This window comes from Harpia harpyja, chromosome 2 (assembly GCF_026419915.1).
Source record: "Harpia harpyja isolate bHarHar1 chromosome 2, bHarHar1 primary haplotype, whole genome shotgun sequence".
NCBI classification, from domain to species: domain Eukaryota; kingdom Metazoa; phylum Chordata; class Aves; order Accipitriformes; family Accipitridae; genus Harpia; species Harpia harpyja.
The window spans coordinates 80711385-80738810 of record NC_068941.1 but is presented as its reverse complement, the minus strand read 5'-3'; the positions used below and the strand labels follow the sequence as shown (position 1 = coordinate 80738810).

At 36.4% G+C, this 27426-nt stretch overlaps 1 protein-coding gene across 5 annotated transcripts in view; it reads right to left on the bottom strand.

Annotated features, from left to right (window-relative positions):
- The window catches only part of ZFYVE28 (zinc finger FYVE-type containing 28), a 165568-nt gene that overhangs the window by 46996 nt on the left and 91146 nt on the right, over positions 1–27426 (bottom strand). For all 5 annotated transcript variants that reach the window (XM_052780659.1, XM_052780660.1, XM_052780661.1 and 2 more), the window contains exons 3-7: positions 15068–15205; positions 11628–11830; positions 9803–9892; positions 7770–7859; positions 4563–4664 (exon numbers count right to left, since the gene is read on the bottom strand). In XM_052780659.1, coding sequence (XP_052636619.1) covers positions 4563–4664; positions 7770–7859; positions 9803–9892; positions 11628–11830; positions 15068–15205 — 623 coding nt within the window. The remainder of the gene's footprint in view (positions 1–4562; positions 4665–7769; positions 7860–9802; positions 9893–11627; positions 11831–15067; positions 15206–27426) is intronic.

Here is a 27426-nt window from a genome sequence, read left to right as displayed (position 1 = left end):
CCATTATTCCTCATGTGTTTAGAAATCATTGGCTAGTACACAGCCAGCATAGTAGTAGTAGTAGTAATAATAATAATATGCACATATTAAAAGAATTCCCTTAAAAGAACTTCAGTCTAACCAAGAGGACAAAAAAAAAAACCCTCCAAAGAAACATTCAACATCTCACACCTTGATTTCCAGTCAATGGTTTGCATTCTTAACTTGTTAACTCAAAACCCAAATATTTTTCCAAGTACTATCACTAAAAGATCAAATTGCTCAAAATTAGATTATACAAGATTCTCTGCCAACATTAGGAATGTGGCAGGTTTTAAAATGCCTATATAAATATTGAGAATAAAATTAATGTCAACCAGTATACAGAAAGAAATGTTAAATGTCACTACTTAAAAGTTTAAAACTAAACATCAGGCATCATTATTAAACTGTAAGGTTTAAGTTGTAGCTACTTCCATCGTTCATTTCCTTTCTGCTGAAGCATCTGTAACTCGTCATTGGATCCAAGCAAGTGCTGTGCTTGTATGGAAAAAAGAATTTCTCCCTCTGCTTTCATTATTCAGAAGCTACAGGTAGAGAGCTTCTGCAATCCACCCTAACAGCAGTAGTGCACTTCCTTCTCACAGAGTCTTTAGAAAACACTGAATTTAAAAAAGGCACATGTTGAGGTTTCACCTGCTTTTACTCTTTTTGGCATAGTATCACAGGAAGGCAATCTAGCCCTGAAAATATGAGGAACATTTTTCTTCCAGTAGCTACAGCCACTGGCAAAAAAACCAAGGCAAGTTCTTAAGATGTACTCTGCTTGTTACGAGCAGTAGTAGAAATTTACTCTGTCTATTGCAAAACCAATAAACATATTTTACTCTACTGCCAACATCCAGGGTGCAGAAATTACTTCTTCAAAGATCTGAGGCCAAATGTCCATTTAAAAACAAATTTGGCTAAATAGAGGACAGGGCCACAAAACCCCAAGTGCACTGATCTCACACGTTCTCCAGGCCTCCTTCATTAACTTTGCTCGTACTCTGACTAGAATTTTAAATTGTCTGTTTCAGAGAACAGCATTGTTGTTACTGCTAGCCTGTACTTCAGTTCATGCTCTGAACAGAGCATAAATAGCTGTCCTTATGGAGCTGCCACCGTAAGAACATGATGCAGGTACAGGAATACAATTTGCATTCTCCTGCTTCCACAGTGCTCAGCTGAGTTCAGCACACCAAGGTGCCCAGATCTGCCCTGATACATCAACACTGAGAAACCAACACTGATACATAACAAATATCACTGGTACTCCTTTACTGCAAAAGTTTTAAATCAACTCAAAGTTTTCAACACAGCCACCTTGGAAAAACTAACCAGTTTTCCCCCAATCACTGTGCACACTTAAAAGCATACGAGTTTCACCCCCCACACACATTAACACACTGACAACAGGTGTACGGCATTTGATTTCTAGTCAATGATACAGAAACATTTCGGTGTACTCAAAATGGTATGATCCTCTGATTCTGCACCACTTGATCTGCAATCTGCTTGATTTTGCACCACCAAAATCCATTGGGACCCTGCCATCAATTGTAATGGTCCAGAAACAAGCACCAGGCAAGCAGAGGGCTCTGAAAAAGGGCAAAATTATGGAGTACTGCAAAATCCCCAGTTTGCTCACCTCTGAAAATCTCTGTATAGCAGCCTCAAATGTATATATAGTATAGGTAATATTTTATCACATGAATGTTCAGTGTCACAGGCATCTAAATTAAATATCTATGCAAATACTAGATGATATGCTTTGTATACTTTACTAGGCAGATTACAGTAGTTTGGCAGAAATGGTTCAAATGTCTTAGTTTAGAAGGAACAGGGATAACAACAGTACTATGTAATTATGCATTGGTAGATGTATAAAATACCAATGTTGATGTTTTACATCTAAAATAAAAATCAACACAAGCACCTGGCTTAGGTATTAATTAAAACATTCAAAGTCATCATTTGCTGCTCAACCTTACCAAAACCTAAACAAGAACCCTTACTGCTTTTGCTCAGAGAGCTTCCACAATCTCTATTGTTTTCAAAGTTGCCAGCCACCAACAGGATACCAAAAATTTTCCTAGCCAATAGATATTTTCCTCTGCTAGTTCCAATTTAATTATGTGGGTGCACATACAGTACTTATCATTGCCTTTAACAGGAGGGATGTTCTAGGGTAATACAGCTTAAAAATTACCTGTAATCCTACCAAATAATCAGCTGTATATTTGGTGCTACTCCATGAGTTAAAATACTCAGTTGGCTTAAAAGTTATAGAACTTTACAGAGAAATTCACTGGGATGTGATCATATTCTGCAGTAAGATGTTGTTCTATATTCTTACAACAGGCACATAATTGCAATACAAGATGTAACTATTTTAAGAGAAGACTACTTCAATCTATTTTCATGACTTAACTATTGGTGACAGAGACTGGAGAAAGACTCCTGGAAAAAATGCTCCCTTCTTGATGAGGAGCAGAAATATCAATATAAAATATCTCATTCCATCTTCCCTTATAGGTTTTTGTGAACATTCTCACTGAGTAGGAATTGCAGCCTGATAAGTTAAAAAAAAAAAAAAAACTGTGATTAAAAAAAAAAATCTAGACAGCTTAGGTACTTTTTAAGAAGTAATTTAAATTACTCTACATGAACTGCACATTTATTTGTATCTCATTGTTATTTTCATTCAACGTATTTTTCATTCAAGAATATTACTAAAGGATCTTTTGAGCCCAGTTCTTTCAAGTATTTGAGTTCCTCGATATTCCTCCAATTCAGAGACTGCCAGAGATAGAATTTTACATTACATCTTGCATATCAGCAAAAATTTAAGTGCTGTCTCAGTAAGAACACTTTGCAAATTTTGTCTGCTAGACAACTGAAAACACATTTCTTAATGCTCAGTTGACAGAATAAACGTAAGTCTTAAACCGTATCAGAACTTTTTCCAAAAACGAATCTGAAAGTCTTTTCATTTTTTGAAGTTTGCATTGAAAATTGTAGTTACTGAACAAACAAGCATTTTACTAATGTATTTTCAACCCAAGCATTAAGTTCAGTGTAACTGAAAATAAAATGGACTAAACAAACTGACTTCATTGGTTTTCATTTTCCATGTTGTGAAATGTAAGGAGTAAGCAGGAAGAACAGATTATGAGAAGTATATTAGCTTTTAAATATTCTTTTGGCTTTAGTCAGCCAGTGGAATGCTGGTGAAAATTTCTGTGATAGCCATATATTGGGAATAAGGTATTTTAATGTAAACTTCGTAGACTTTTTAAGCTTCAGTACCATTAAAGTTTATTTCCTCCCTCTAACTTAAGCTTTGCTCCTCAATTTATGTTTTTCTTTACACAGAGTTTTATAAAACCATAATCACTCAAAAAACCCAACCACCAAACATGTTAATTTGTCAATTTTGAGATTTCAATATAAATATCATTAATGTACCTAAATATAAAACTGTATCACTTCTAGAAAGAAACAGTAGGAAATCCTCAAAGGACACAAAAGGATGTGGTCTGGATAGTCATAAAAGCTAACTTCAGAAATAGGCTCCTCTCCGAAGCATCCCTGACAGAGCTTGCAATCTCCCTCAGGAGATGCCTCACCTCTAACGGGTGAGAGGAGATTAATCTGGATAAACTTACCTACATGAAAACTATTCTTACATCAAACTGTCATCATGACATACAGGGAATGTATAAACAGGTGAAAATTGGACACAGGAAAGAAAAACTTCTGCCAAATTATCTCTAGAGATTTCTAGGAAAAAAATTTGCAGTTGGTATATAAATTTGATTTCTACGAAAATAATAGGACTTACGGATTTAGAAAACAGGGGTTTTTTTAACACCCAGATAAAATACCTTAAGGGTGAATATAAAAAACCCTAAATATAAAGAGCCTTTAAAGATACAGCTTGATTTCTCCAAAGTAACAGATCGGTCTTCTAAAGACCTCAATTAAGAAAAAAATATTTTAATGCTCTTTATACTTGAGCTGAAGCCCACATCTCCAATGGTTACCAAGACGGAAGCACTGTGAAAAGAAGCACACAGAAAATGATTCATCCTGTAAAAACAGATCTGCAATACAAAAAATTGATAGTAATTTCTATTAGATTAAGAATGATCTGAGTATTGCATCATAACATAATGAGAAAATGTAATAAGCCTACTTAAACAGAAACACTGATGCTAATTAGAAACAGGACCTCCTAAAAATAAACTGCAACTTCAGTATTTCAGGCATCATCCAACCATAAGGAAAATCTGAAATATAATAAAATGATATTCAGAAAAAAAAGAAACTATCACAAAGAATTGAAAAGTTCAGAAAACTCCCATGAAACGAAAAACTACATGTAGTTATTTCATGGGTATATCAGGCAGATGACAGGAAAAAGCAGTTTATGGTTAACATAGCAAACAGACAATTTTCTAGGCATTTATGAGTTCTTTTTTAGGCCTCTGATTTTCACTTCAGAAGAGAAGCAGTTACAACCATCATTTATTACTTGCCTTATTTTTCTTAGCAAAGTGTGAAAAGGTCTGAAGAGTTCAGACATATCTTCTGGTTTATGGTCCAAGTTTAATGGTCCCTCGGAGTACACAACAAGGCCACTGTAATTCAAACACATGCACGAACACACACAAAAATGAAAATTTCATTACACAGAGCAACTACTGAATAAGGAGTCAGAAAAGCACCTGCACATGAACATTAGAACTACACTCAAGTTACATATTATCATCTTATTTTTGTCTTATTCACCCAGTTAGAATTAAATGCTATTTAAAGCAACAGGAAAAAGATCCCCTCCCCTCTGTCCACTCCCCCTTAAACATGGGAGGAAAAGCAATGGAAACATAAGGGGAAGAACATTTATTTCATTGCTGCAGCTGACCCATTCAAAAAAACCAAAAACCAAGAAACTGATTATCAAGTAAGTTGGGGAAGTCCACTGACTTGAAAGAGATTGCAAAAGCCTTTTTCTTTCCAGTCTAAATAATTTCTATGTAAGATAGTTGACTCTTCAGCTCCTATTTTTCTACCTCTAAGATAAACACAACCTGGTATTAACTTGTGGTAAAAAATAAAACACATTTGCTAAATCACATAAACCACATTTTGGTAATGCCATGCTTTTAAATCGACTCAGCACTTGTAGAAATTTCCCTGGAAAGAGGTTAGTTCATGATCCTGAAAGCCTCCATGTACTTTGCTGTACATAACTCAATAACTCTTCCTAACCGAATCACTACTGCCCAAACCTGTTTGTGTGTCAGCAATTAAACAAAATTCACTTTCTTCACTGTATCTGCTGCATCATACCACACTGAGTCCAAGAGAGTGGATTCCACCCACACCAGGCACCACTCTGCTTAAAACTGTTTAATCCTCTGCCCACTGCAAAAACAACGTATGCTTCTCAAAGGCAAATGGATCGCATGTTCTCACACTCGAGACTACGCAGGTTTTATTTTTCCCAGGCCCTTTTCCCCTTCCTGCCCTTATAGTCAGTGCTCATCAAAGCTGATGTCACAAGTTATATGAATGCCACCGAAGTATTAAAAACAGGACCACTTACACTCTGTTTACCATCTGGGAATTACTGCTCTTTTTCTTCTGTTAATAAACCCAGAGTCTAGCTTATGCCCTGGCACCAGGATAGTACCATGGTCTCCCATCAGGCTTGAACATGGCCATCAGAAAGTTCAGAATTGTCAAGGTAACAGAGGATCGAAGAAATTCAACTACTAAACTTGATCAACACTGCTTTGGGGACTAGGGTTTTGAGGGCAGGAGCAGGGAAAGGGGACAAGAGAGAGAGAGAAGTTGCTTCTTTTGCAAGTCACCCATTTTTTTTGGTGGCTTAAGACAAACTATCCTGTTACCAAGGATACATACTTTTATTTTTCTAAGCTTTCTGAGCTTCAGAGCAAGCAGGCTGCCACAAAGCAAAGTAGTTATTGCTGACTCATGTCCTATGTTCTGCCTAAACAAACGTTACTTCTTTTGAGTGGAGGCTCGAGGCTGCTCTCACTGAACTCCTAATTGATGTAAAATCACCATTCCTCTGGCTTTCAGGTATAGTCTGCTTTCCATAGAGCTTAACTCTCAGAAGAAATTTTAAAAAATAGAAGTGGGCTAGCGCACTACAAAAAGAACAATTATGAAATGGCCTCTGTATAGGTTTGACCTTTGAAAGTTCTGAATCAAACCCTGAATATAGTTATAACATGGAAAGAAGTAAAAATTGGAAAAAAGTGTGTCTTAATATTTCCTACTAGGTTCAAAGTTCACTGACACCTGTTAACATACTAGGCAACACATAATACTGAACACGTATGGTAAACTGATGTCTGAGAAGAAACCTTAGACAAAAATTACTCTGAAAAATATTCCTTAAAGCTTTGCTATTAGAGGACCAAGGGGATCCAGCACTTTTCCTTGACCCAGACCCATCCTTCTCATTAAGACACAGAGCAACAGCATGACAACTTTGCATTGCATCTGTCTTGCATTTAAAAGCTTCTCCTTTCACAGTACAAATAAAAGGCTCGCATTTCTTCCAGACAACACTATTATCTTGATGGTGTAGCTTTTCTGTGGAACTTCACATGGCAGTGATTTATTTAAAAATCACTGGATACTTAGGAGCAGTTTAACTTTTTTCTCTTCCCCCCCGTCCTTCTTTGTAATTTGGGAATGACATAGTGTATTGTCCAGAGCACCCTTGGTTTTCCAGTTAGTCATGATGTATTCTTCTTCATTGTGTGTTCCAGCAACTTCAAACTGAGTTCTCACATTCACGTTGTCTTTTGATAATCAGATTATTACTGTTATTACTTTTAGAATGACAGTTACAGACAATATCCTATTTAACAGGAACAATAGGCCACAAGGATTTCCTGAGGAGAAGCGTATTACACTCAGGATTTGAGGCTTCTTATTTCCTTCAATTATACTACTTATATTAGCTAACTTTAAATCATTCACAATGGTAAAATATTAAAAATATGCTGGCTTTACTCCAGAGAAACTGCTGTCTTAAATTACAAAAGACTCATTAGGAAAAATGCATCTGATTTGTTCAATATTGCAAAAACTGCATGAAGCAAAACCACTGTTTTAATTTAGTTGTCTTGAGTGGTCAATACAGGGCACAAATCTACACATAAGTTATATGCGTTAATACTTTCCTTGAAAAGATTTAAGCCTAACTCAGTGGTCACAACGCAGTTTGCCATGACAATTCCTTTTCAACCTAGAGTCATTAAGAAAAATACATAATTCCTATTGAAAATTTTTGGTTTTCAAGACTTGTATCCATAGGTCATATAATTTGAGTGACACAAAATACATGTTTTCAAAAAATATTTCTGACAACGTGACATTCCATAGACCCAAGTTCTTCATTTTTTAATTTCTTTCTGGAGGATGACTGATCAATTGTTCCAGGTTCCTGTCTTCTATATTTAGAGTTCTACCTTCTCTTTTCTTTTTTTCTCTTGATATTCTACATGAAACTGGTCATGATTTAAAAAAAAAAAAACAAACCAAAAACCTCCACATAATCCTCTTTTTTATTTTTTTTTTTTTAAAAGAAAGTACAAGCAAACTCAGGTGAAATAAAATATGCCAAAATACTGAACAAGGTTTTTGAAATATTCAATAAATCTTTAAATGAGGCAGAGTGGAGAATAGTTAAAAAAATTACTTACCATACAATGGCTAATCTTGGAATTGTAAACATTAAAGCTGGTTCATAGTCATCTATCATATCTTGAGTGAGGTATCCAAGCTTTAAGGCTCTAAGCAGAAGAATAAAATTATTTAGCAAGAGATCAAACTCTCAAAGAATACATTTCAATAGGAAAAAAATTGAAAAAATTGTTATAAGCCAAACCAAATTGACAGTAACTCATGAACTATTTTTGTACAATCTAAACCACTATGTGTATAACTGACTGTAGTCTCTGCTTTAAAAAAGTATTAATATAAGAACAAAAATCTTTAAACACTTAAAGCTTTTATAGCCATCCAAAATCAAAATAATTTTTATGCCATTTTCCTTTTTACTATTTCATGCCAAGCTTCAGCTTGTTACTGAAAACCACCGGCACTTAGAGTTTTTGAAGTAAAAGAAATGTTTTTAAAGTAATAGGGGAAAGTATTTGGTTTCATTTTCAAATAAAACTTGCTATAATCATCTTGGTCAATCCCCCTAAACTAACAAAACAAACTAAAAAAACCCAACAGTTCTATACAGCAACTATTATTGAAGTATAAGGATTTAATATTTGGGGGACATTTCATTGTCCTCTAATAACTTTTCAAATATCTTAAGCCCCTTTCAGACTAAAATCCAATTTGTTTAGGCTTTTCACTTGGCTATGTTTCCCAGGTTTCTTCACAATTTCTTAATTTCCTCATAAGTTTCATAACGTCCTCAAACTTCTTCGATTTGTCCATATCGGTGCGTAAGACAACACTCAAAACTGCACACTAGTCCCGCTGAGATCTGACTGGTCCCCAAAAGGATGGAAACAACAACTTTCTCTTATTCCTTGTCAGTACTTGTCTTGCCAATACCACTGTTGGTGGACAGCAAAATGACCACAAAGCAAGCACTGCTTTGTACTAATGGTAGATGGACTCATCAGTGCATGGCCCACTCTCACTCCCTGTTCCTTCCTATAGTCTACTGCCAGATTATCCAAAGCTGCAAATGAGAAACCATCTTTTTCCTCTTACTGGGCAAATATGCAGTAGCTCTCTGACTGATGGAAGGTTATTCCTCCTACTTGTGACCATTTTGAGTTGTAATCCTGTCTTTTAAAATGCCTGAAACACCTCTGATCTTGGTGTCATCTACAGATTGTGGCAGTGTGCTCTGTAGTCCTTCATTCCTTAACGGAAGTATCAACCATACCAGATCCAGGGTCCTACTCACAAGTTGTCCTAATATGACAGTAAACCCAACACTTACTCCAAGTGCATTTTACAGTCAAGTGGTCTCTAATAATTCCACCCAGGCTACGGTTCACTAGTCTCCTTTTGAAAGCAGTGTTGTACTGCTCAAAACCTCACTAAAGCTAGGTATTTCACATGCTGTCCCCCTCTACTGCCCACCTGCTAGGCTAGTTACTCTGTCACGGGGGGGGGGGGGGGGGGGGGGGGGGGAGAGAAAGATGTTCAACACAGTACATTCCAAACAAACTCACGTTTTTCCTATCACCTTATACTCCTAAAAGAACTTGCTGGACTGTTTGGTTTCATTTTTTTTAACATCATCTCTTCATACATATAGAGTCAAGCTTCAATCCTCTAAGATTTTAAAGAGCCTTTACAAGTTCTTTATGATAATCACTAGAAGTTCACAGATGATTTGAATCATCTCCCCATGTATTCTTGCACAAAATATCATTAAGTCTTGATGCCTTAAACATATTTAGCTTATTTAAAAGCTTAGTCTTCATTTATACATCTATAACTATGCATACCAACAATATTGTTATTGTTGGGATTATTAAATTTGGGTTGGTTTTTTTTGTCTAGAAAACAAAAAAGCATAGGCTTGGACCTGGCAAGCATGCTTAATGCTTTTTAACTTTGTACTTGGATCCTTACTGGAAAAGCAAAATACCTGGTGCTTATGATGCTTCTTAAAGACTAGAGTTAAAGTATTTCTACAAAAGCTCATAATGAAAGTAAATACAGAAAGTAAAATCTAGTACTTAACTAAAATGCTTACCTCTCCACAGTTTCACAGAAAAGTACGATTACCTCTTGCTGTACATAATATTCTTTTGGAGACTTCACAGGTACCATCGCTGACACATAACTATAAAGATTATAAAATAAAGCATGTAAAATAGTGGTATGTTAACAAATCAGATTATAAATAAAAACAAACTGAGGATGAATCATCTTAGAAACCTAACCTTTCCTGTACCATTTTGTATTTATTTTGACAGTACTCACTATAAAAATTGTACAGTGTAAGAATCTGTAAGAAATGCAGCCAATTTACTTATTGCAGATTGAGGCAGTGGAACTAAGTAGTAACTTAGAAATATAATTACATACATTTAGCAATCAGAATTCCATACTGTCTGGCACAGGGAGCTAAGTCCTAGAAGGATTTTCATGGCCACATCTTGAAGATAGAATGGTTTACTCTGCATTTGCTTAAGAAAAACACCTGACTAAAAAGCATATTTTGTCTAGAAAGGTTTTACCTGAAATTATATTAGTGAAATTCAGTTACCCAGCAAGAGACAATTTAGGAGACTTAGAAGTTGGCCTCATTTCTATGTGAAAGTACATGCAAAAGCACTAATTCACAAGGTAAGAAAAATTGGTAAAAGTAAGTGGTTCTCTGTCACCATATTACTTAATCAGTCATTTGTAGATGATAGGTAACACAGGAAGGGAAAAAGTTGCTTACAAAACAATGGCAAAGAAAAATGCTGTATGTAGAGAGGTGGTATGGACAAGCCAGAAACTGCACAGGCACTGTCAAAAACCAGTTACTGATTGTCATTGGTGTCTGCACTCAAAGCAACACTTAAAAACATGGTTTTAGCCAACTTTTTCAATTAAAATGTTTTTCAATGTAACAGTATAATGATAAGGTTTTGAATCAGAAAAAATTGCTTACCTGAATAAAATAATACAAGAGAATATGAATACTGAGGAAGGGCAAACAGTAATGGGAGACAAGACAGTCTATGGATTATTCCCAAGAAAAATTTAAAATGCTACCCAATTCTGCGAAACCTGTTCTGCTTAGGGTAGGAATGGCTGTATTATATTAGATCCATAGATACGTCCAGTATCCTGTCTATAACTATGCCCAGCACCGCAGACATCTAACAGATGCAGGAAGCTGGCTTAAATTCTGAAGCACAATGCAAGACTTGGTCAATGTGATCTTTGGTGCAATAAGCAGTTACTTTTCTCGCCCCAAAAGCAGTTATTTTTATTTTTGCTATAAACCTCCAAGCCATTTTTCAATCACAAGTTTTTAAATCAGTGAGTTCCTGCAGTTAATTATGGCTTGTGTAAAAGCTCTCCCTTCATCAGATTTCAATATGCCTTCTTAAATTCACTGGGTGCATCTTGTTTGTATCTCTAAGCACAAGAGAAAAAAACCCTCATAATAATCTCTAGACTATTTGTTATCATACTTTTTTTAAAAAAAAGTCTCTTGTTTGTCACCTTTCCTCCGATAAAGAAAACATTAAGGGAAGAGATTTATGGCTTCTTTTTGCATCTTGGAAAACCTCCCTCAAATGCCATATGCCAGTATGCAAATGGAAGATTATAGTTTAGTCGAAGAGAGCAAATGTTGATTGCTAAAAAGCTATTTAATTTTCATTATTGCTACACTGGAAGGAAAAACGTAACAATACAACAAATTACTGAAGAATTCAAATACCACAATAAAAAAATTACATACTTTTTCCATAAAAAGAAAACAGAACAAAACAGCCAACTTCCAAAAACCAACAAGCCACACACCAACTGTAGGAGCCAAGCCAATGCTCACAACACATGTACTTCAGATGTTTTACCTTAATTCAAATTCAGCAAAAAGGACATCAAAATGCTTGAGTGAATCTTTCATTTTTTCTGTGTAGAGGTTCAAATCCCTTAAGGCCTGGTCACGAATGATATTTCTAACTTCCTCTAGGCTTCGGGTCAGATCCTTGGCTAACGGCCTCATAGCCATACTCTCTATTTCACGATTCATAATAATTGAACCAGCAGCCAAACACTATGAAATACATTAAGAGAGAAAATATTAATATTTTAAAAGTTACTTTTATGTTTAAAAAAAAAAGCACAAGATGTGATATTTAATACTTCGAACAAGGGCAGCAGTACTTAGCCCCAATTTGTTGCAAATTATTAAACAAGTGAAAGATTTAAGACTGATATGCCGACAGTCACAAGCCTTTCCATAAAAGCTTAGGGGGTAGCTCAAGTCAGGGAGACATGAGAACGGGGGGAGGTTCAAGTGCAAGAACCACAGAGCTGACAGACAACTTAAAAAAAACTCTTCTCCCACGAGTTAGGCAGTAAGTATTGGTAGGATATATACTCTACGTGCGCAACAATTGCTTGCGTAAGAGGGATGTGAATCCAGCTAAAGTATGATCAATGGACTGTTTTGATTCAGGCTAGACTGCTTGGTTTTGTAAAATAAATGTATTCCTTACAAAAAGAATAGAAATTCTGCTACTGTGATGCCTTTTGCCGCAAAACTGGTCACACTGGCTATCAGACAAGGGATCCAGCTAGATCAGTACCCTGCCTCCCACAGAAACTGTAAACATATTTTATGCGAAAGAACACAAAAAACAGGTCACAGTGATTCTTCCCTTTCAGTTTCTTGAAAGCTGCTATTTAAGAGACTCCTTGGCCCAAGAGTTATACATGGACTCCCTCTGATCAGCTCACAAAGATATTAAAAGCAGATTTTTACTGTAACACTTTAACAAAACTTTTTAAAAATCTTGCTGTTAAAAACAAGCTACTTAATAATTTCTGCTGCTGGCTTTATTCCTTTATGGATACATATGGAAGACAACAAGCACTGATATAAATCATACTTGTTTATTAACTGAAAATATACAAGGTTCTAGTCTCAAAGTTCTTTTTTTGTTTTTCCCTCTCCCTTTTTTTAATCTCTATTTGCAGGTCTGTGTCCCTCCCTTCTTCCCTGCACTCCCCTCGATGGGAGGCATTTCTGCAGCTCCGTATGGGGGATATGCAACCCCAGCCCTTGCTCAGCAGCCTGATGCATTGATTCATGTTTTAAGGGCACTCGGAGAAGACCATGTCCTTACCTCTTATCAACCAAAGCAGTATTTGAAACTATGGATAAGGCAAGTCTTACCTGTTGACAGGTACTCTTTGATAACTCGGAGCGATTGCACTGACAAGGACACATAAGCGTATATTCGTAACAGCTCATACAGTCTTCCTTACTACATGAATTTACAGGAGGACAGTGTCTACAGTATTATGAGTTAGCATTACTTCATTACTGCATATGTTATTTTCTCTGAAACCAATAGGTCTCTCCAGCCTGTTGGTTTGATTTGAAGACGGTGAAAGTTGATTTTGAAAGTTTGATTTGGAAAGAGTAAAAGCATTGGCTTATGTAACACAAACAGTGACTAAAGGGAGACTTTTTTTTTTTCCTCCTAGAAGATACTGGTTCTTTCAGTGATTCCCTCAAGCATCTTTAACAATGCAAGGAGAAGTTACTACATTGGCAGGCATTTTTACTGTTTGTTCATTGCTGTGATCCTGGTTTCTTAGTCCCTTAGAGTAAGAAAAGATAATGGGATTCACAGGGATTCATTACAGATGGTTGCAGAAAGAATTACCCATCTTCTCCTGCCAACTACCAAGGAAGCACTATTGAGCCAATGTGTCAGACTCACAGTGTTTTAATACAGAGCATGGTGTCACCTGGATGACAGCAGTGAAGGTCACATGATAATGTGAAGAAAAACTGCTTCTGTTTTTGCTGAGGACAGGATTATAAAGCATTGACATATCAAATTCATTTTGTAAATTCTACCTGGGACTTCCCTGACTCAGAGGTGCCTACAATTAACAACTGTCAAAGAAAGTTTCAGAAACAGAACATACAGAGGCATATTTTCACAAGGGCATGTAGTGATAGGATGAGGGGTAATGGTTTTAAACTGAAAGAGGGTAGATTTAGATTAGATGTAAGGAAGAAGTTCTTCACTATGAGGGTGGTGAAACACTGGCACAGGTTGCCCAGAGAAGTTGTGGAAGCCCCCTCCCTGGAAGTGTTCTAGGCCAGGTTGGATGGGGCTTTGAGCAACCTGGTCTAGTGGAAGGTGTCCCTGCCCATGGCAGGGGGGTTGGAACTACATGATCTTTTAAGGCCCCTTCCAACCCAAACCATTCTATGGTTCTATGATGATTCTATGATATTGGACGGAACAAGATAGGAACTACTGATGCATAGCGTGCACTTTAAAAAGAAAGGAGAAACTGGTAGAAAGAAGAATGGATAATAACAAGAGCCAAAGGATTGCTTCAAATACAGGAGAGGCAAAGCTGAAAACAACAACACAATGTGCTGTTGTGGGGTGGGATGTCTAGAGTACTCCCCCCTCTAGTCTCAACAAATCCAGTGCTTAAAGTCACCCTCAGGCCAGCAGACCTAAAGAAACTAAGTTTATCATTGAAGATGCCACAATGACTTTTTTTTAAGCCAACAGGCATCAGGACTAATGAATAAGTATCTTACATATCACATGCTTTTTTCTGACACTTCAGGATTCCCTTAGTTAAAATAATTAAAGCTTATTCACTACAAAAATCCTTTGTTCCTACAGGTTGCTGTAGAAGCAGGTCTTTGAGAGAAACCAGGTAAGAGAAGAGAAGTGGACTTCAGTGTTTTGCACAGAAATCATTGTATTTTTAGCATACACATGAAACAACTTACATGCAACAAATGTCAGCTCAAAGTTATGTATGTTTAATATGAGTTATAGCATAATATAGCCATTAAAACAAAGTGACAGCATGCACTTATATTTGTTGGAGATAAACTTTTATCCTGATAAAATTCCCATATATATACATATATATCTTTATTTGTTTCTAAGGTTTTTCAAAGCATGAGATGCGAGATAGCCCATCAGGATGGAAAAAAAAAAAAAAAATCAAGAATGTTAATCAGATGCTAACTCACAAAAGAATAGTTTTTAAGAGATGGTCACAATAACAACAGACAATTAGCAAAATAAACCGCTATGCTGTTAGCCCAGCGAACACCAGAACCATAGTTAAAGAATCCCCTTCCACTGAGCATCCAGAGCAATTTCTCACAGATGTTTACTTTACTCTGTAATTATACGTACTATTTTCAGAAAAGTCTCAAGAGGTACTTTAAACTTCTGGCTTTATGCCACAAAAAACTGTCCATTAACCCCAAGTAACAGAAATATGAGAGACTTACTTCTGCTCCAAACCAAAGCTGTCCTGCAAGGTTGTCATGGCGTATTTCCTCTGGAAACTTAACACAAAAGTCTCGGTTGGCCCGTTCATGTGGAATGCATTCATCCATGATTTGATTTATGATGTTTAAAACATTATCCTGAAGCAAAATATAGGATAGGATATATACTATTCCCACAGAAATCCCACAAATTTTTTTCTAACTTTTAACAGAATTTATTAGTGAGGCACCAACTAATTAAATAAAATAGAAAATGCAGTATTTAACTCTTCCAGTCATCCCACACACAGAAAACAAAGAGGAGAATATTGCATAGAAAGAAGAGTGGCAAACTTCACTTCTAGTTTTCCAAGAGACTGTTTCTCAGATCCACTGCACTTAACTTTGACTACCTTAGTGGGACTTCCCATCAGGAGGCATGATTTAAAGAGCTCTTTACCTCCAGCTATCTGTAAAATATCAGTAAATAAACTAGAAGTACAAGTAAATTGGATTTCTCATTTCCTCTTACCAGCCCCAATGATATGCTCTTCATTCTTCCCAAAAAGAATGCCTGACACAAGTACCCTGGAGACATTAGAAATTGAGTTATATAGGGACCATTGGGGTTGAACAGACTTAAACTCATCCTGGGAATCTAAAGCAAGTAGTTTCCCTACTTGAGTGCCCAGTGGGCAACGGCTGGCACACCTGCCTGCCATCTCACCCCTCGGCCATCCAGGAGGGTAAGGGGACACTGCACAAGTTAGAGAGTCTTAACTGCTCTGATCTACGTCTGCACCAGGACAAAGATCAAAGACCTATAACCAGCTTCTTGATACACAGTAAATAATCTGTATTCATTTATTGGAAAAGATAATTTCCACATACGCCTGCTGGGAACTGCATGGAATTTGATTAACATAATAAAGGTAGATTCAGAGCATGAAAAAGGCTAAGTGCTTTCACTAAAGATGTTTTGTCTGTCTCATGCTTTTTCCACTACTTAAAGAATTCATGTTCTATTTAAAATATTTTTCAAATAAAAACAAATCTGTCTGTATGGAACTGTTTAACAGACAGAATTGCTTTAAGTCTACACTTTTCCATTTTAATTTCCTCTGCATTTAAAAAATAAGAGGAAAGAGGAATTTTGAAGAAACCTGCCCCTTTAGTATGTTCCCCGCTGAGAAAGACAAAACCTACTTAAGGTACAAAAAAAATTACACATTTTCTGTCATTTCAGTGCAGACTGCTGTAACTGCTGTTGCCACAAAATAGTCTTAACATTAATGCCATAATCACAGTTGGTTTTATCCAAAATAAATAAACCATTGGCAATATTTATTACACATTGGTATAAGGTACTTTATGTGTTAACAATTAAAACATTTTTACATAAATGTATGTTTTGCAAGTCTGTCATGAGGTAACACATTTCATTTCAATAAATTGTTAAACAAACAACACCCCGTACATTTAAAACACATTGGCACACAAAATATTCAACCATCTTCTCTAGAAACAAATCTGAAAACCAAACGCTCTGTCGCTCCTCCGTGGCATCACAACACAGACCGTGGCCAGCAGGTATGAGAAGAGCCAAGAAAACAAAGCTAGATTCACCAACATATAAAATACTTAATTTTACAGACACACCCCTCACTCTGCTGGGTATAACATACTGCCAGGATTAGTGGGGCACTTGGATCCCTAGGAATCCAAAGGGATGCCCATCGTAGAAATTGAGGGAAAACCCAACCTCACAATATTCCCTAGTGTAACTGCAAGGGGAACTTAAGTTCAAATCCTGGAAGAAGACAGAACAGAGCAAAGATGCCCGTAGCCTGTTTCGGCACTGCCACTCTGAACCACTGGCTGAAGAACAAGCTAGACTGCCATCACCTCCCCTCTCCAGGATAAAATGGGAGATAAACAAGGAATCATGGGCAAATTAGTATGACACTTTAGGGTGAGAAAAAGCAGACTAATAGCAAATTTCCTGTTTTCCTTCCTTCCATTTCTTAATTCCTGGTATTGAGTGTACTCCTCTCATCATTATTTAGCTAGATGTGGCTGGGGAACCAAAACATTTTGAAAGTAGGTCCCATAAGGAAATCAACTTCTAAACCACTTAGTTCCTACCCAAAGTTACAGATCAAAGAATGAAACTGAAGATTAAAGCATTTAAATTGTAGAAGAGCACAAGTCACACATGATGTTTTTTAAATCAGTTATTACTCATCTATTTTGAGACCAGGTGCTTTGCCTGTAGTTCCCACTTTATCACCAGACCAATAGAGGTTGGCACATTAGGATGAAAAAGCCAGATTCTTGTTTTCAGGCAATTAATAAAAGTTTGCAAAGATCTTTTAGCACCAGAGAGATACAGTGCTAAAAAGTAATCCTACCAGTTAAATTTTACAAAAGCTGCAGGAAATACAAAGAGATATTAAGGCAGGGAACTCTGAGAAGAATTATATTTGAATCTGACTGTATCAGATTTTAAATAATCCAATTCCATTTTAGTTTAGGACATGATATTCCAATTTATTTTACTTGCCACCAAACTTGAATATGGGAAAATGCAATTTTCAGTCTCTTGCTTTTTTTTCTAAAAAGCTACACAGATCAGGATGAGACCCATATTGAAGAGCTTTCCTCCCTAATTATTTTTTTACTTTAATGCATTATTTTTCAAATGCAATCTTATTTTACAGCATCTGCAAAACAGATCAAATTCCCCTTTTATAATCACCTACATACATACTCAAAATTCCTAATATAGCAAAGAAAGTTTTATGCAAATAGAGTAAAGTGATAGGACTCATACCTGGCCAAGCAACTGATCTGTATTTTTGTTCTGTTTTTCTAATCATCATACCTGTAAAAAAGTACTAAGATTCTGTCTAAATCATCTCAGGAGATAATTATTAAGTATCATGAAATTTTGTACCTTAATGCACCTAAATCAAATATTGCAACCGAAGGCAACAGGACATAAAGATAATTAAACTTTTTACAAAGCAAGTACAATAGTAATTTTTCAGTATATCATTTGTTTACCACCTAAATGACATCTACTATTCTTCCTCATTTCTTCAATATTCCTATAATCTCTAGATGCTTCTACTCCTGAGCACCCAAGATCTACCAACGCATCTCCATGTATGCTGAACTTCCTGAGGCAGTTAAAAAAAAAAAAACAAAAAACCAAACAGTTATTTGTTACTTGTGCAGTACTAGTAAGTTAAACCGTAAGTAATTAGAATTTTAATATAAACTTCTCAATGGAGATAAATCACAATAGCTCAATCTCTGGACTAGTTTGTGAAGAGCTACCTGGCTTCACATAGGAAGCTGGTCATTCTGTCAAAAAGCTAAGTGAAAAAAACAATTAAAAAGATGAGCATCTTTTCCTGCATACTCTAGTAGTGATACTGCAAAACTAAGGAAAGAATAGTTGATGGAACTTCGCCATTTAGTGTATAAATACTGAAAGATTTCTACAGGGTAAATTGTTTTTGCTGTTTCAAGATGTGCAATTTCCCAAATTCTGATTTTCTACAGGGTTTATTTTATCCTACTACAGAAAAAATTCCAATTCTCCATCACTTTCCTTCCCTTTTCCATTCCTTCTTCTTATGACACCCTGAGCAGAGTAACCTAAATAGGAAATCTGGAATACTTGCTCCAATAATGATTTCAAATCTCAGCTGCTTTGAAGCTGGAAGGATGCCAGCCAATTTAGACAGACTATCCAATGCATTGTAAGCAAATTAGTCTTTTCTTTAAGAGAGCTTCAAGAAACATTCAATTTAGTTAATTACAGTATTCTGCTTTGTAAGCTAAGAACGAATGGGTTCAGATACATAGTAACATTGAGGTTTTGCTCCAATTTAAGCAACAAAAATCAATTAGTTGGAATTAAAGTAGTAAATCTTTCTCTAGATCCATCTTTCTCCATAAAAGCCTCTGGACTTTAATGTATCCTTTGGTGGCTTTATCTGTTATCTTTTGGTTCATTTGCATACCAGGATGAACACAGTTTTGTTTCAGCTGCTCTGTTTAGGCTCTCCAGCAGCACAACAGGCAGCCGCTGCAGAGATGCTGCTTTGGGATTTACTCCAAGTTCCTCATTTCCTGGAAAACAGAGCTCAGTGTTTCACGTAACAAAGAGCACTTATATTTTATTTTGATAGGAAAGATAATGAGTGGTAGTGAGACAATGTATGTAGTTAGCCACAGTAGAGGACAAAAAGTTGGTTTATTTTTGGCCCAGCAGTAATTGGCCATATACTCAATAATCAGAGCATAAAGCTAACAGCAACTGCTGCATTAGCTGTCAGAATAGGTACAAAAAGAAAAGCCAATAACTTCGTCTTACTTATGTTCTAAAACATATATTTAGATCAACAAAAGGCAGACTTATCTACCCTTTCGTACATGTCCTTGATAAAATCTATGCTGCTCTTCCAAGCTATTAAATTTAACATGACCTTCCTGAGGTCTTTTGCAAGATTTCTTCAGAGAAAGTAACTTCCCATATTGTTCAGTACCTCTTTAATACCCATTTTTTGAATTATCAGTAACATCTAGCCAAAGTAACAGTCTGTGATAATACCACCATGAGCTTAATAGACAGTATTTCAGCCTCTTTGTTTAAATATATCCTTCACATTTTTCATTTCTTTTTCTGGCTTGATGTTAAGTTGCAGACCACCTTCGCATCACATTTATGACAAACAGAAGCAACTGATGAACACAAATTAAGGCCAAACATAAAGGAAGATTTTGTTGTAATTAAAGCAATTAGCTAGTATTCAGGTTTTTTTATTCAGGTTCATTAACAGAAGAAACCAATAATAAGATGACATACTCTTTGAGGTAACAGGATTTCAAAGGACACCCAAAAGTCCTGGCTTCAGAACCCAGTCAGATCTCTACAGATGGCTGTTTCACCCATCAGAGATCCAAAGTCTCTCCCCAAACAGCAACAAGTTCCACTGCTTTCACTCCAGCCTACCTTGCATAGATCCCAAAGGCTGTGCTTTTCAGTGTCTCTTTTTCACCTGATCAGCTATTTGACTACTTCACTGCCAACTTCTAGATGCTCCGCTTTCTAAAAGCAACTTAGGATTTTTCTATGTTTGAACTTTGGGCAGTAGCTTCTAGTTTAACCTATCCCACTGTAGAGCAGTACCAAAATTCATTGTGAATTAAAGGCAACTTGGATCTCTAGCAATTTAAATGCTCTATCGCCCCAGCCCAGCAACGATTGTTGCAGTTTGTGTTGAACTGCAATGTCAAAGCTTCTCTTCCTGAACTGTCTTGCTAGTGTACCCTCACGAAGGCACTAAACATTCCAAACATTACAGGTTTATTAATGAAATTTTGATCTTACCTCCTGCATACATTCAAAATTTATTATGCATACACTAAATAACTACATCTCCCCGAGTGGAGCAATTATTACGTATGAAGTGGTGAATGCTGGCACACCAATTTTCAAACAAAAGAGGTCACAGATACTTGAGCACAGCTTCCAATAAAAATGGTTCTTTAACAAAGATGTAGCATTTATTTATTGGCTAAAATGACTTTTTTCACTAAGCCAGTGTGCAGTCTTTGGACAAATTACATTTAAATTTAACTTACATCTGTTCTGAGCATCTCTGTCTCTAACACAAAGACCTAATCAAGGAACTCATTTCCCTCTTCTTACTACCCACCCAAATATAGCTCTCAGTAAATAAAAAAGAATCCCCATTTACAGAAGGGCTGTTTAAGACCAACTTGAGAGACTACATTAAGTACAGCATCGTTACAGGGCATCATCCTCTCTGCAGAAAAGAGCATTTTCAGACCTCTAAAATCTAAGTACTCCTGATGCTACCGTAAGAAAAAAAACCAAACCAAAACATATGTTTTACTCCTCCACACCAAAAAGCCAGTAACTAATATTGGACATGACTGTCTCTACTGAAATGAAGTATACCCAAACTTGTACTGACAGACTGTTCTCAGTACAGAGCCTTTCAGCCAAGCCTCCCTTTATCAGTAAGAGATAACTTAAGAACTTTGACCACAGTGAATCAAAATATACTAGATAAATATCATGGATACAGACATGCTCTTATAGCAGTGTAAGATACTTAAGCCTTTTCTACAAAGACTCTAAAAATGTTTGTCTTGTGTTAAAAGACATTTGAAAATAATCCAGTAAGTAACCTGATATACTAACGTCCCCTTTTACATAGTTTCATAGCAACAGAAGAATGAGAGACATTCACTTTGAACATGGGTATCTGCTGCAATAAACATAAAATGGGCTTTCTCCTCCACCAGTACCAGGCAACTGCCTTCCTACCATGGTACAGTGATCCCAAAACTGCCCTAAAATGTAATTCAAGATTTCCCAAGCACAAAGAATTTCAGCCTGGCACAGAGCTGGCACCACCTTCTTCGTATCGCTCTAAAGCTGCTCCACAGCTGAGGCCATGAGCAGAACGGAGGCAATGTAACCATGACTTACTGCCACCTTTGCTTTGCTTTCCCCTACTGCAGAGTGAAAGCATCCTGCATCCCCAACACATTCAGTGCTGAGCTGGCGTGAAGCCAGTTTTCTTCCCAACGGTTCTTCACTGCAAATTAATTCCCTGACCTGCAGTGCACAGCATTTTCAATCCACTCTGCCCACAGTCTTAGATAACAGACAGTTTCTCCGAATGACATATTTGATCCATATAAGCAAGTGGAAACACAAGAAAAAGCTTGTTAACACGGGAAACTACAATTTAAAACTACAGTAGTATGCACTATTAAAATCCTTTTTTCAAAGAAAAAATATCTTACAGTATTAATCACTCCCTACATAAGATCAAATATGAATCCAAAACGCAGAAAGGAAATAAAATTCTTCTTAGTTGATAGAGTTGTACTGATGGTCCAACTTATGGTCAAGCATTTTATATTTTCTAGCCATCATTCTAATAATTCTATAGTGAAAAATAATACAAGTGACCAAAAGTTTCCCAACAATGATGAACAAAAGCTGTTAAACAGACAAGATTGTAAAACACACAATTATTTTATTTACTAATTAGAACATTTATTGCTGCACATTTGTTTTCTACCTAGCTATATCATTCCACTGATCACGTAACATTTCTTTAAAATCTGCATTCGTAGCCTGAGTCCAGCAGAAGAAAAATCAACTCTTCTGATACTTAGAGGCTATTTAGCATATTTAGCACAATTGTACTCAAGTTTATGTTCTACATTCACAGTGCTTTGAAGTACAGTAAAAACATATGAAACGGTTGAAAAGCCCACAGACTTTCAAAAGAAATGTTAAAAGCTTTCATTCAGTTGCATACCCAAAGAGCAAACAGGTACCTGACAGTAACTGTTTGAAGTCAGGCAGCACAGAGAAGACAACATCTGTTGGAGCAACGCAACTCACACAAGTAATCGTTGCTAGGGGTAACAAAATTACAAATGTTGTAATCAATTATAAAACAACTGAACTGGAGATGAAACTGTATAGGAAAAAGAATTACAAGCTATATTATCACAGAAATAATACTGCAGAAATGTGCATTGTCTGGAATTTAAAGTTAATCTTGACATCATCACTTAAAAAATGCTTTTCAGTTTCACTTTCTTTTCTAAACTGGCACTGTCCCCACTTAAATTAAATTGGAAAAGATTGTATAAAAGAGACAATTTTCTTTGAACAAGGCTTGGCTCGCTCTCCCACCAGCCAACTCCTCAGTCCTTCTGGCACAAATTCCTGGCTTTCCTACATCTGCATCCAGACTCTTAAATATACACCTTATGAGAATTTCTCTAGAGCCCACCAGCTCTGCTATATTTTAGAAAAAGCCTCACAAACAGGTGTAATTCAGAAAACTAGCATGATTCGCTCCTCCCTACAGATCAATGAGTAATGCCCAAGCGTTCCGATATAACTGAATGGGCTGGAGAGGATCTGCTTTTGGTTCCTACTTCTTTCCTCCACTGTTAAAAAATGTTTTTGTCTACTACAGTATCTAAACTTCAGGAACATGAAGGCTTCTTTCAGTCAACTTCTTCCCTCAACCTCAGTAATTAGCCTGCTGTCTCCTTCATTGACCATCACTAACATAACTAATATAATTTCTCAAGGGTTGCAAATTACGCAGGCTAGAGAGACTTGGCCATTACTTCAGCTAATAGTACTCCTGGCTCAATCCCCACTCTTTAACCTTTATATCAATTAACAAAATAACATCAGGAATAGATTCTTGCAAACTTCTAACCAATCATTAGGTTTCAGAATCCAGCCGGGAGTTTCTTACAGCTTTAGCCTAACTTGTCTCCTTTAATGAGATCTATTTCTGCCTAATTCTACATGAAAATGTTCTTCGATGGACAGATGCAATCAAACATGAAAACGCCGCACCTCTGAACTGCCTCATTGTTCACAGTGATTATGGTACATACTCCCAGTTTGCTCTTGTCAAGAATGTTAATGAATACAATTAGTATTTCTTAGATATCTCACTGCCAATCCACTATGACACCAGCATTGTCCTATGAGTTATTTAACAGCTCTTTACAGATACCTTCTTCGTCAAGGGATGCTCATTAATGCTGACTTTCTTTTTAAAAATTGCTTTCACATCAGCATGGATACAATTCAGATAAAGCACAGAACAAAAGGGTGCATTTTTTTTTACTAGAGATTCCTTATTCTCATACCCCTTAAACTTATCAGGTAACAGGAGACACCTTCAGATAAGTTTCTTTTCCACCTGAAATAGAAAGCCACTTTTCATCAAAGACAGGCAAACATTGTAAGGCCATTTTGCAGTGTAAGCATTAGGCAGCAAGGCCAACTTGAGAATTCAGCCCCTTATCTCACCTACTTTGCAGCTTTTGTACCTATCTCCAGGCTGTCTCGCCAGCACTCTCTGCTTACTTTTACAGAGGGCATATGTGGATAGTTTCAGTGCACTGATCCACAGTAAGCCAGGTCATTTTGCTGTTAAAAGTTCACAGAATGACTCTGCAAATATGTGCATTGGTACAGCTGAAGATGTGGTTTCCTAGAGGTCTAAAGCTGACCACAGCTTATTTAAACTGGCTATGGATAAGGATCTACACACGCACCGTTCTTTCTCTACTTCTGTCTGCAGACACTCCTCCAGTTGCATGTCAACACTTTCGTGCCATTGTACATCCACACACACAGTGGATCAACATGACTATTTGGCTGAGAGTGTGACCCCACCAAAGCCTCCTCTAGAACCAGGGTTCCAGGTGATCCCACCCACTCCACGGCTGTTCACTCACTGCTGGAACATGAGACAGGTTCCTGGAGCACACTGACTGGTGCAGGAAGGAAGGAAGGACAGAGAAGGCTACCTCTTTTGATGGCAGCATAGTCTCTAATCAGTTTAAGCTAATGGGAAGATGTGCTTTGAGGTGGTGCCATGCTGAAGTGCTGGGATAGGAACAAAAAGAGTGTAAATTTGAAATAGAAAACCTTTAAATTGGCACTGCCAATGAACCATGGAATTATGCCTAAGGAAATGTGTGATAACACAGAAATACATGTTTGTGCAGATTTTTTTATAAAATCAAAGTTTATTTATCTTGTTTGCCCATACTCAACCACATATCCAAGCAATAAAGCTAAGAGATTTACTGAAACTAAAATGTTTATAACATTTCTACCAAGTGCCCAAGGGCTTGCTTGAATCGAAGACTGGACATACCACATGCACAGCTGCTAAAGTTATCACAGGACTCTGACCAAAACCACTCAAATTTACATTAATATTTTCTTCTGAAATCACTCTATGCATTTCTATTAATACAGTTATAAAACCTGGCAGTGTTAAGCCATGGCACTGGTAGATTTAAAAGCCTTTACCTGCTAGGAGAGAAAGAACACACTTTGCATTAAAAAACAATGGAAAATCTGACTTCACGGAATACAGAGTTATCAAGAGAGTTACATTAAAGTTCTGCAGCTGTAGACAAAAGACAAAGAAAGGCCAACGTGGTAGTATACCACCAATAAAAAGTTATATCCAACAAAAGTTCAACTGAAAACTGCAGAGCCCAAATCTTTGGAGACCTCTATTCTAACACAGAGAGTTCAGGCCTAGGATCCTTTCTACTACCTGTATATTTTAAATGAGTGATTAAAGGATGTTCTAAAAATTTACATGAAGATAACACTGCTTTCCTTGTTGAGGAATGCGCTCAAAATTTTCTTTTCTCAATTATAAAATGAGGTACTTTTAGACTCTTATTTGCATTGCAGAATAAGCCAGACAACCACAAATATGTTAATTAGACATACAGAGAGAACTTTTCACATTTCAACTACACGGTTAAATTATTTTCCAGTCAAATTTGCAAAATCCCTATGGAGGACAATAGTACAAACAACAAACAGGGCTGACACTGAGGCCAGAGGTTTGTAGGAATGTGTGAAAATGGAAAGTATTTTTTAATCCCAGTTATCACACAAGTCAAAAGTAGACATGACTCTGCAAGTCTGCTAGAATTCACCCTTGTTTGAGACTACATCAGACCTAACCAAAAAAAGGCAAAAAAAGAAAAAATGTGAAAAAATGAAAAAACCCTTCTTACAGTATCAGAACAATTCTAAAGCAAAAATTACAAAAGCTTACGTCAATAAGACAGTTTATCTCAGTGCCTCAGTTGCTCAAATCAATTCAACAAGCTTTGCAGCCTAAAGATGATCACTTACGCTTCTACATGATCTACTACGCTGTTTCATTATGAGCAGTATAAGTGGAACAACAACTTTAGCAGTAGTTGCAGCTACCCTGGGGCAACTGAGAAATCAAAGAATACAAATATCTGTTGCTTGGTATGTGCTTAAGTAATCTTCATGCACAGAAACCTTGAGAACTGAAAATGTATTCTCAGGGCAAAACCAAGAGTTTATATTGTGTACATCATATGGTAGTATCAAGAGGACTACATTTTTAAAATTAAATTCTGGGCTTTTTTCTGAACTATGGAACAAGGAGCAGTATCAGCATATAAAAGAAGTTAGCTTTATTTGCTCTGCAGTGGGAAGAACCACGTACTTGCGGTAATACGGCTGTTGTTCATCTCAACACTACTTTTAAGAGTGTTGAAAAAATAACACTACTCTGTAAAAACTGGAAATCCAGCAGGAAAGAGTAGATGGTATAAGCAAAAAGGTAAGCAATCTTAAACAACACAGCATACTTTTTGCATAATTCATTTCACACAAGTATTTATTTCCCAAAGCTTTTAAAATGGAAAGTTTTTATGTGTGCAAGTAGTGCAAAGGCATGTAGTAGCAAAGCCTACCATATGATGCCTGCTCTCCAACATCAAACTTTTCCTTATCACAAGCTGGTTTCCTATCAACCATTTCAAACTTCTTTGAAGCAATACTAACTTGCTAATACACATAATTCTTTCAAAAATTAGTAACTTTTTAAATTTCTGTCTAAAAGTCTGTATTTTTTAATAAGTTGGAGTTATGAGTGAACTATGTAAGCTGCTCCTTCTCTCTGCCTAATTATAAAGTTACAATGACTGAACAAGCTACCCTAATGGGTAACAGTTTATTTTCTTCCCATCACCTTGAACTCCAGCCATTTAATTAGTAGTTTATTGTTAAATTATACACTAACAGTAACAATAGGGCAGTCTGAAATTAATCCATTCTCCCAAACTCCAAAATATTTTGTAATCCCTCCTTTGAATCTGTAGAAGTCCTTGTTGCACCCAATTCATAATATACATAGATGTAGATATACATGTAGATAAACATCTAAAGGCTTCCTTTTGTTTAACGAAAATTTACTTACGACAACCTCACACAAGAAAAAACAAGGTTGCACAATATTCCACAAAATATTCTTCATAATAATCCATTATTCCTATTTGAAATATATATATACACAGTGTTACAGTATTGGTGTTATATATCTTGAAAATAGATGAAATAGTTAATGATTTATGAATTATTTCATATAGAAAAAGCCAGCGTTTATTTTAACTTTTAAGTATGTTAAGGTCACAATGGAAATTAAATTCCACTGCTAAGAACTGTCTTTAAAGAAACAATGTGCCTTCTTGTCTGTCTTATCATACTTCCCCAGCACTAAAGGAAAATTAAATGAAAGAAAGGGTTTTTTTCTTATATGATTAAGCGAAAAAGCTTCTAACAGAGGAAACCAGACTTAATCCCCAAGTACGGAAACATCACCAAATAAATAATTTGCATGTATTGTTAATCTTGCTAACATGGTGCTACCACATGCATATGGAGGAAAGAAGGCAAATTGCAGCATATTTAAGTCATGAGACTACAT